Source organism: Oryza brachyantha, chromosome 1, assembly GCF_000231095.2.
Source record: "Oryza brachyantha chromosome 1, ObraRS2, whole genome shotgun sequence".
Lineage (NCBI taxonomy): Eukaryota > Viridiplantae > Streptophyta > Magnoliopsida > Poales > Poaceae > Oryza > Oryza brachyantha.
In genome coordinates, this window is record NC_023163.2 from 15,640,137 (window position 1) to 15,651,561 (window position 11,425).

The 11,425-nt window shown below is 41.9% G+C and overlaps 1 protein-coding gene across 2 annotated transcripts; it reads left to right on the top strand.

The window, feature by feature from the left end:
* The first annotated feature begins 6,584 nt into the window (after window positions 1-6,584).
* LOC102700294 (probable protein phosphatase 2C 5) lies at window positions 6,585-10,813 on the top strand. 2 transcript variants are annotated; one of them, XM_040520114.1, is made up of 11 exons: window positions 6,585-7,078; window positions 7,215-7,343; window positions 7,427-7,529; window positions 8,243-8,356; window positions 8,999-9,078; window positions 9,190-9,243; window positions 9,714-9,830; window positions 9,944-9,998; window positions 10,094-10,126; window positions 10,218-10,264; window positions 10,493-10,813. In XM_040520114.1, the coding sequence occupies exons 1-11, from the start codon at window positions 6,744-6,746 to the stop codon at window positions 10,617-10,619; spliced, it is 1,194 nt and encodes a 397-aa protein (XP_040376048.1). In that variant the 5' UTR covers window positions 6,585-6,743; the 3' UTR covers window positions 10,620-10,813. The 2 variants fall into 2 exon arrangements, with proteins under 2 accessions (XP_040376048.1, XP_040376049.1); XM_040520115.1 differs by having other exon boundaries at window positions 8,246-8,356.
* Window positions 10,814-11,425: the final 612 nt, after the last annotated feature.

Here is an 11,425-nt window from a genome sequence, read left to right on the forward strand (position 1 = left end):
GCATGCCACCACATGTCATCCTTTGCAATATAGCATTGGCAATGCTACGTTGGATGACACGGCAACGGCCAACGGGTGCATGGTAGGAAATGACATGGTTCTAAACAAATTTCTAAACAATAGCATGCATTAATCTCGATTCAGAAATCAGTCCGAGTACACACTATAATAAATTAATACACAATTCTATGACTTAAAAATAAATAAAAACAATTATATATTGAAATGCAGCGGAAAAAAGAAAACAAACTGAAACCATCTAATCTTCAGCTTCAGCTGACGATGACGGCTCCACACCACAGGCATTCTCGACGACGGACTGAACCTCACTTTAACCTTGGGAACAACCTTCCGACTGAAACTCCAGCACTTTCTCTGGTGGGAGAAAAAATAAAACAAGTCTGAGTACAAACCACCGTCCTCAACAAGTAACACCCAAGAGAGAATAATGAATGCAATAGAGTATCAAAGACAGGCTAAGATTAAATTGCACAAAAGTAGCAATAATTTAGTAAAACAGTAGATAAAATAGACTGGAATAAAAGTAAAGTAAAGTACTTAAAAATAATCATTCACTGTTCAACGTTACACCACGTTGCAACAGGCCCAAACCACTGTCTAGCGTTACACCACACTGCAACCGGATCAACCCTCTGTCCAACGTTAAACCACGTTGCGACAAACCCAAACCACTACCAACGTTACTCCACATAAACCAGTTCCAAGATTAATCAAATTATTAAAGGTTCAACTAATCCCAGTGAATCTGTCAGTTCGCCCCATAACCGCGGGCACGACTATTCGAATAGTTTTGCTCTGCAGAGGTGTACAACTTTACCCACAAGACACAGCTCCACTACACTTGAACGTGTGCCGGTGTATCACCATGATACCACGGAAAGGAAACTGTGATAGGACCTGTCACATAATCCTCCCTATTCAATTGCACCATACTTCAGGTTTCACCCCCTCCTTTATACCAATTCGGGCAGCCCCCTCTTGTGCCTAGGCGAATCCAGAAGCAGCATAGGACCATCGTTACACCACGACTCTCATCCATACTCCATCACGCTCACCCTTGGTTGGGTACGTCGAATAGTTCGCAGTCATGCTTCAAATCCCACCTTACACATTTCGGCTTGTGGTTAGTACAGGATTTTTCGAGAATCAGTCCTTAATTGTCATGGGCGCAACTCTCAAAACCACGCACCTACAGCCCACCATAAACAATATTTTAGTTGTATTTAATTCACAACGGGAGATTAATCATGATTAACAACTGCTATAAAGTCTTTCAACTCTAACAGTAATTAAATGATAATTGGTTAGCTAGTTGAACTAAGTATGGCTAAGCATTTTCTAAGCCTATTTCGCGTCAAATTAACCCTGGGATGACAATAATAAATGGGAATCAATGGATATAAAGGTAATATCCCAATAAATAAATAAATAAATAAAGTAAATACATTTAAATACAATGCATGTTTGAATGTAAAAGCGGAGGATCTTATAAACATGAGATCAATATGGTCAAAGAAGCGTGCCACTTGACTTGCTCTGACCCATGAGGAATTTCGGCGACGACTTCAAAGACGATCGGCGCTTCGACGGGTAAAAACCTACGACAAACAGAGCAAAACAAGCAAAACAGGCTATAAAACTACCGAAACAGGGAAAGAAACTATTTTTAATGGATTCTTGACAATTTTATAAATTTAATGAAATTTGAATGGGCTTAAACGTAGACTAGATGAATTAGTTATGAATTTTAGAAGTTTAACTGTGTTTTTTTAACTAAACAGAAAAGTCCTAAATCAACTATTGCACAATTAATAGGGCGCTGACGTCAGTGAGGAGAGAGGAGGCGGTGCCGACAGGTGGGGGCCACATGTTGGTGGGAGAGAGGGGAGGGGGAGAGGCCGACACGCGGGCCCGAGGGGAGGAGAGAGAGGAAGGGGAAGGCGGCGGCTGACAGGTGGGGCCCACGGGGAAGAGTGAGGAGAGAGGGAGGCTGGCTAGCTGACATGCTGGGCCCACTCGGCAGTGAGAGGAGAGAGGGAAGGGAGGCCGACGGGTGAGTCCCGTTGGTCAGAGAGAGGGAACAGGTTAGCAGGGAGGGAGGCGCTCGGCCAGCGGTGGGCGACGATGGCCGGCGATAGCGACGGCGCAAGGCACAGTCGCGACGGTGTGACGGCGCGGCGGCGGCAACCGGCAACTGGTGACGGCGTATGGCGCACGATCGGGACGGCGGCGAACGCGGCGCATAGCGGCGGCACGACGGGGATGCCAGCGACGGCGCACGGGAACGGGAGGCGATCATGCGGGGAGGCGGGCGCGTCCATGTCGGTGTGGCGGCGGCAACGTCGGGCGGCGATCCGACGGTGACGACCGGCGGCCCATGGCGCCCGGCGACGGCGGGGTAGGAGGAGACCCGGCGGCGGCGGTGGAAAAAGAGAGGAGAGGAGAGGGGAGAGCTAATTGATGGCGACGAAGGGCGGCAGCAGGTCGGCGAGGAGGCGGGACAGGGGTGACGGGGACGAGCGACGACTTGCGGCGTCCGGCGGTGAGATCGGTCGACGGTGGCGGCTCGGGGCGTGTAGAAAGGGGCGGCGGCGGCGCGAGGGTGGAGGTAGGGATGCCGGCTAGGGCGGAGCCGCGGAGGTAGTTGGGGAGGAAGTCCATACCAGCCACGTGACGGGAAAGGCGGCGGCGGGCTCGGCCACGACGCGGCGGCGCGGTGAAGTCGGGGCAGAGGCGGACTCGGCCGGCGCCCGGGCTCGGTCGCTGATAGGCGGGGCCCGTCAGTGGTGCGAGGGAGGAGGGAAGGAGGGAGGATGAACTCCGTGGGCGGGCGCGACGCGGGCGAGCGCACGCGGGCCGGTAGCTGGGCCGAAGTGCGGCCTAGGCGGGGACAGGAGGGCGCGCGGCGCGGGGAGAGGAGGGGCTAGGCCGAGCGGCGGCTGGGGACGGCCTAGGAGGGAGGAAGGAAGGAGAAAAAGAAAGAAAGAGAAGGGAGAAAAATTGGACTTAGGCCCAAATTGAGAAGGAGGGAAAAAAAGAAAGAAAAAGGAGGGAAAAAGGAAAACCCCATTTTTGCCGAATTTTAAATTAAGTTTATTTGAGCAAATTTTATTGATTGTAATTCAAATTTAAATCTTGTTAATAATTTAAAATGCTTTTCGGGACATTTTAGAATATTCCGAAAAGCTTCCAATTAATTAAATTAATTTATACAGTATTTTTCTCCCGAACTTTAATTAAACAAATTATTTTTAATGTATTATTTAATTAAGTTTTAGCTAGGGTAAAACTCAGGGCGTGACATTCACCAACCAAGCACGATGAAGCAAACTTGTAAATTCTAGTTTGGTTGCACGTTGAAATGGGGTTGCAAATGTTTCATTAAACTAGCAAAATGCCCGTGCGTTGCAACGGACTTAAGCAAAAGTTGAAAAAAATGTAAAAATGCTTGATTGACCAATGTTTGTTTAAAGATTACAACTAACATGTAATGTCTCTTTTGATTTTGTATTCGAGCTTGAATTTTTCAACATGAAAAATGGTCAGTTTCAAATATAGAGATGAAAAATATAAGAAGGTTGGACTCAAATAGTGGCCATGTCCTCTCTCTCGCTCTCCTTGATGAGGAAAAACGGGAAACCTCATCCAAGAAAAATAAAAAAGGAAAGAACATTCTTATATTGTAATTCAAGCAAAAAGTATTCATCCCATATTTCCTATCTTAAGTGAATTTAAGCTAGAACTTACTCTCTCAATTTCTTTCAAAGAATTTAGTTCGAAGACATGGGAGCAACCGGAGTTTATAAAAAAATAGTTAATCTTTACTATTATAGAATAAGGATTCTACCGATCCATCGTCCGTCCGTAGGTAGATAGGTCAGCCCACAATACAACGGCGACAACAAAAGGAATTGACGTGTTTTTGCCTAAGTGGTAATTCGCAATGACTCCGAAGACAGCCCACGCAAGTTCTATCTTTTCCGAGCACACATTTTTTTTCTTTTTTTATGGTGCTTTAATTTTTCTTGCTTTTTTACATATATGTTTTTTTACAGTCCTGTGCTTTTTCATGTTGTTTTTTAAAGATACTTGTTTTTGTTTTACAGTAGCATGCTATAGTTTTTCATAGTATTTTTCAGTGATAGTTTTTTTTACAGTATCATACTATAGCTTTTCACTCATTTTTTGCTTTTTGCATATGTTTATAAGAGAAAATTCAAATCTACAACCTTACATTTGGAGTTGATTTTGAGATTTTTTATGGTAGTTTATTTATTTTCTAGCCTTGTTTCTTAGATCGCTATGAACACATATATAAAAGTTTTACTCGTAAATTATTTTCTTTTCTTTATTTTAATTTTTAAATTACCGTAATATAGTTTTTAAGTTTTCCAGTACAATACTATCGCCAATATATTCAAACAATTCTGGAAAAATGCTAAAAAATGTTATATTTTTTTAAAGGTGTGTCTCAACACATCTATGGTATAAAATGCATTGAGGCTTTTACATGGACAATAAAAAAATAATCTACTAAAGTGAACTTAGCTCATTCGGTTAGGTTTTTCGATCGATCTAGCCTATCTGGCCCATCTGAGTTGACTATATTAATTCACAGAGCCATCCTTTTTGTCGTATGAAGGAGTGCGTGGAATTCTGCACTTGATGATAATCGCTTTCATTATTATTTAAGCTGATGTTAAAATTATGAATTAATTTATATTTCTCCCGTTGCAACGCACATGCATTTTCAACACGCCAAGAAGAAGAGAGTATTGTACTATATTGCTGCTGCTGCTGCTGCTGTAGTCCATAAAGAAGAAATAGCACTCGCCGTTGTCATCGACAGTACAACGTTGATGAGGTGAAAGGAAAGGAAGCAAAGAAAGAAAGAAAAAAGTTGTGTTGCATCCGCCACTCGCCCCGCTGTGTGGATGAGACGCAGATGTCCATATGTGGCATGGTCAGACCACCCCCGCGCGCCTTCCGCTTCGTCCCATGCAGTAGCCAACGAGCGAGCGAGAGCGCGCGCCATTGGTCAGCCCAGCACGACGGCCCACGCACGGCCACAGCCAGCCAGCGAGCGAGAGCGCCATTGGTCAGCCCAGCACGACGGCCCACGCGCGGCCGCAGCCAGCCAGCGAGCGAGAGCGCCATTGGTCTGCCCATGACGACGTCCCACGCGCGGCCTGGTCAGCCCAAGGGACGGACGGACGAAAAACGCCGGCAGAATCATTACCGCTTTTTATAATAGTATAGATTGAGAGTTTTTATCAACTAAGTGTAGTTCTCTAGAATCTATTATTAAAGAATATGCGGAAAACTAAATATCTTTAGATATCAGTGGGGTGCATATTCTAATTCCAGGTTACATTGTTATCTAAATAACTTTGTGTGAAGTATGACGCTGGCTACTATCTGTGAGTGAGGAACGTTGCACTAGGTTTCTACCATTTTATATTAATGATAAAAACCATAACAAATGATCCATCGAGATATCTAAAATTCATAAGTCCATATGGTCGTAGGCATATTCGGTTGCACTTGTTGTGCTTGCAACATAACAACATGTATAATACAGACATCAATAAATAAAGGGAAATTTTTAAACATGCCATTATAATTTTGCAAAGTTGGAGATATATCATTGGTATCTCAATGATATGTATGACCCGCATGAGTTAATGACATATAAGCCAGGATGATATATCTCTAATTTTGTAAAATTATAATGACATCATTGCAATTTTCCCATAAATTAAATTTTAAATATTAAAAACCAGCTAATGTGTTCTTGTAGCAAGGACAAACGAACATGGCTTTGATAAATCCGCAACAATTTCCATCTTCTATATAATCACGTTAAAATTCTATAGCTATTTGATTATTGAGGCTTCTATTAACAAATCTACCAGTTTCTAATTTTTTTTAATTTTGAATTTGAAGTTGACTTTAAGTTTTTTCATTGTGGATTATTTTTTAGACTTGGGTTTTAGATCATAAAAACATCTATATAAAAACTTATATTTACAAATCATTTTTTCATTTACAAACACGCCATTTCGCTTATTCCTCGTATAACTCTAGAGATCGGAGCTGTTCTGAAATTCTGTACTACCATTAAGGTCATGTTTTTTTTTAACTTAGAATTATTATAATTCAGACTATTGGGAGTAAGTTAAAAGAAACATACAACTTATTGAAGTAGCTTATTATAATCTAGAGCCTAACTTATTATAATCTCATAAGCACATTCAGGTGAGCTTTTTCTAGCTTATTGGGTAAAAAATTACCCATCATGCCACCCACACTCTCTTTAAACTTGCAAACCCAATAATTTAGGCTTTAATAATTTAGGAAAGAAATAATTCATAGCTTATTCTACTACAGATTATAACAATCTAGGTTATAATAATTTGACTTAATAATTTAGATTATAATAATCTTAAACCGAAAGAAACATGTATACTAAACTAAGAAATCTAATCACTTTTAGGGGGCACTTTCTGTACTACAGCTGCCTTGTATTTGTACTGCAAGCAGTACATGCAACTACAGAGAGGGTCAGAGACGAGTGGAGAGGAGGAAGAGAGCGAGTGACTAGCAGCGAACGATGCGACGGAATTTGGTGTCGCGGCGCCGCTCGCCTCTTATCCCTCTCTCCGAACTGAAATAAAAAAATATATCGAAAAAATAAAAAAAGAGGAAAAAAAGAAAATATCATGGCGCTGCTGAGCCCGCGTGTGCCGCGGCTGCCGCTCGCCGGCGCCGCCGCGGGAGCGGGGCTCCGGTGCGGCGGCGGCGGTGGCAGGGCCGGGTCGGCGGCGTGGTGGTGCCACGCGACGGCGGCGGGCGGCGTCGCGGCGGCGGGCCCGCCGCCGCCGTCGTCGTCGTCGTCGGAGGTGGACGCCATCCGGTGGGGGAGCGCCAAGCTGCAGGGCGCACGGGAGGAGATGGAGGACGAGGTCGTTCTCCGCCCCGGCCCACTTCTCGACGGCTTCTCCTTCGCCGCCGTCCTCGACGGCCACGCCGGCTTCTCCGCCGTCCAGTTCCTCAGGCACCCACTCACCCACCCGCACCGATCACCCCCCCCCCCCCCCACTCCCCCTTCTACTTCTCATGCTCATCCTTTTCACCATACCTTGCCACGCGCCGTGTTCTCCTAACTAACTTGCTTGGTGGTGGTGTTGCAGGGACGAGCTGTACAAGGAATGCGCGGCGGCGCTGGACGGCGGCGCCGTGCTGAGCACCAAGAACCTCGAGGCCATCACCGCCTCGATCCAGCGCGCCTTCGCCACTGTCGACGCCAACCTCTCCAACTGGTTAGGTCCAGTAGGATTTTCGCGTACCAGTTGTACCTAGATCAAACTAATTTAACGAAGCGCCGTTTGCTCCGTGTCCACAGGCTTGAGCAGATGGACAAGGAAGACGAGTCCGGCGCGACGGCCACCGCCATGTTCCTCAGGAACGATGTACTTGTTGTCTCTCACATTGGCGACTCCTGCTTGGTAGTAACAATTCCCTTATTACATTGGGTTAATTAGATCCATGTCATTATAAATTTGCAAGTTTTGAAATATACCATTATAATTCGACTAATTATAAGGATGCAATTATAATTTCAGAACTATTAGAAATATGTCACTCCATACTCTTTTGGTGTAATTTTTGGACCATATTGCCCATCTATTGTTTACTGTGACTTTGGCATGTGCAAAGGGCAATTTGGTCCAAAAATGACATATCTGAAATAGTTCTAAAATTATAATGGCATATTCACAATTAGTCGAATTGTAATGGCATATTTCAAAACTGGCAAAATTATAATGACATGTATCTAATTAACCCTATTACATTACATTACATAGTATACATGTGTACCAATTATCATCCGGTTATAATTGGTGTTAGGGATAATAGATCAAAAGAGACACATGAAATTTATACGTGGAAAAACTCTTTGAAAGTGGAGAGAAAAAAATCACAGGAAATAAATCCACTAATAACGGTATAGGGTTACATGTACAAAGATGGTCTAATATTATATAGGACTAGGACTAGTATTGGATTAGGACTAGTATATTGGATTAGATATTTGAGACATATCCAAGTATCTAACAATTGGCACTAGCATCATATCGTATCAGTGATGCTCAGCTGGTGAAGTAAACCGTGAAACTTTATTTTCCTGATGATGAAGTATTCTTGGGATGTCAATTAGCAGGTCATATCACGTGGTGGAAGGCCTCAAGTGGTGACCAACTTCCATCGACCGTACGGGAACAAGAAAACGTCTCTTGAAGAGGTCAAGCGGATCAGAGCAGCAGGTGGATGGGTGTGTTTTCTGTCTCTTCCAGAGTTCTTCCGTATCTTATAAACTACTGTTTCTCTAGCTTTGTAAAGATCGTCATGCCCACATAGTTAAATATAGAACACTTACAAAATCCTGTCCTCGGGCCTCAGCTGAGCAGGTCTTTTTTAGACAATTGATGGAAATCCGGTCCACAAGGGGTTATATACAACCAAAGCTGAGCAGGTCCTTGCCAGTTATCACCCATAAGAAAAAAGAAAATAGCAATATGTTTCCTTCCCTGTAGTACTCGCAATACTTTTTTTTTTCGAAACATAGCCATATGGAACAATAACCAACAAAATTGACCCAATAAAATTCTAGCACATTGTTTGCTCTTTTAGTGCATAGCTAAAGATATAACCTACTTTACGTCTGCTTTAATTCACATTCTAAGTTAGTCGTTACTTGTAGGTCGTACTACTGCAGCGGGCCTGTGGTTGTATATTGTCCATAGCCCATCATTATGATTTTATAGAGAATAAATGGAAGAAATTAAACAATCACAATGGGTTCTGTGCTGTACGGAGTAATATGCTGATTTATATTTGTTCTGCTTGAAAAATTCTAGTCTCACTCATGTGACACTTTATTTTACAAATTACAATATCAATGTATTTTCTGCAGATTGTTGATGGACGCATATGTGGAGAAATTTCTGTATCTCGTGCTTTTGGAGACATTAGATTTAAGACACGGAAGAATGAGTTCGTATCTTGTACTCTCTGCTCTCTGTTCACACACCAACTCTACCTTTTGTTTCATTTCCAAAAAAAAACAATCCTGCTAAGTTTTTAACTTCTCATGGTTTTGTACAGGATGTTGGTCAAAGGAGTTAAAGAAGGAAGATGGACTGAAAAGTTTATCTCACGGTTAAGCTCTAATGCTTTTCTTCTTGTGATTTTTATGATTTGGTCAATTATTTGATTATTGTTGTATTGATATGCTCTGTTACATCTGAATTCAGAAACATAGGTTGTTACTTCTTCTCTTGATCAAACAGGGAGGCCATTTATGTAGTTACTTCTTCTCTTTCGTTCACATATTGATCTGAATCCCTAGCCATAAGTTACCTCTACTATCTAATAACCGGTTTTGTTTCTTATATGTTTACAATTATCAATTGATCTTCGTTATCAACTGTTTTGAAGATCATTTGAGAATTAATTATATATTCTCAGTTATATACTTGCTTACTTTCAATTGATCTTCATTATTTACCCAACTTTTAAACCTTTTATTGTTTGCTGCTGCATGTCGTGGGATGTCTGAACTATAAGACATGTCTCTGCTGCTATGATTCTGTATGTAACAATTCTTAGTTGCTCAACATCTTGTGCAGAATAAAATTTAAAGGGGATTTAATAGTCTCTTCACCTGAAGTATCTCTGGTGGAACTTGGACCAGATGTGGAATTTATTTTGCTGGCAACCGATGGTCTTTGGGATTACATTAAAACGTATATACAAGAATCTTTTCTGTCCTGCCTCGTGTTCCCTCTTTTCTGCTTCGTGAAGACATCTTAGTATGCTATTCAACGTTTTGACATGTATAATTGGTTGCCTTGTGTAGCTCCGAAGCAGTAACATTAGTTAGAGATCAACTACGTCAACATGGAGATGTCCAGGTATGAAGTTTGTTTCCTGTCAAATTAAGAACGACTCATTCTCTCTCTTTTTGCAGCTCATTTTTAATATCTCTTTTTTTCATTTGTCTGTGTAGTTGGCTTGTGAGGCACTTGGTCAGATAGCTCTGGTAGCGACTCTTGCCATCTCTTACTTTTCCATTGAACACAGCACGATTGAAAATTCTGCCTTCAAATTTCTTGCTTTTTTGTCAATTGCAGGATCGTCGGTCACAAGACAACGTTAGTATAGTCATAGCTGACTTGGGGTACTGATTCTTAACCTTTACATTGGATGTTTGCTTAGATTCAAGCATTTTGTGCATGAGTGATGTCCTCGTTCATATCATAGCCGAAGTAGTTAATCAACCTGCCTATTGTCCCCTTTCTAGAGTTCTGCTCTTTCCAATTTCGAACACATTACGAGATGGTGCATATTTTCTCAAGCTATAGTGCATCTCTTAACTACCTTACTATATCTTTGTTTCCATTTGCAGGAGGACAAATTGGAAGGAGTTGCCTGTTCAAGGGCCAAATTTATTCTTGGAGTTAACTCAAGCAGTTGCAACTGTTGGGGCTGTCTCATTAGGGATTTATATTTCATCGCTGCTTGCGTTACAGTAGGCCTAGCTAGTTCTTTCAAGTGTGTATAGTACTTACAGTTTTTATGACTTGCAACTCCTAGCTGCAAACAATGTACATTCCTATAGGGTAAATGCATAGAATATCCGTTGGATATGTACTTGAGCTCCTGCTGGCCAAGATACGAGTGAAACGGTAACTGGGCTCCTTTTCTCTTCTGGAAGTTCCTTTTTCATATTCTACAATTCATTTTTTAATTGCAAAAAAACAAACTTTGTATATTTTGATCAACAATTAGTCAAACCCTATGGTTTTTTGAAGTTATATAATCTTCTCCCTCTTGTTGCATAACACATCAATCATGTATGTGAAATTTGTAGATAGTTTTACTTTTTATTTAGCATTATTTTGTTTCATATTGATATCTCATGCATTTTTACATGTAATTATGTAACAGTCTCATTGTTCTACATGTCCTTTTTTTTTTTTGGCAGAGGACATTGTTCTGCATGGTTAGGCCGGTTAAACCTACCCTGGCCTGGTAAACCTAACCTGGCCCAGCCCGACCACCGTACTAGGTCTGGGCATCCATTTTGCGGCCCAAAAACCCGAAAAGCCTAAAAAAATCTGACAAGGTACGGAAATTAATAAAGGCAGGGGTTGAGCCAGGTACAACCTATGATTTGCAGTTTTGCACTAGAATAGGGGTGGTTTAGCTCTAGTACTATCTACAAGCTCCAGTTTTTCAGAGGAACTTATTTATTTATACTACCTAAATATTTGACGCCATTGACTTTTTTATACGTTTTTGGCTATTCATCTTATTCAAAAAAATTTATCAAATATGT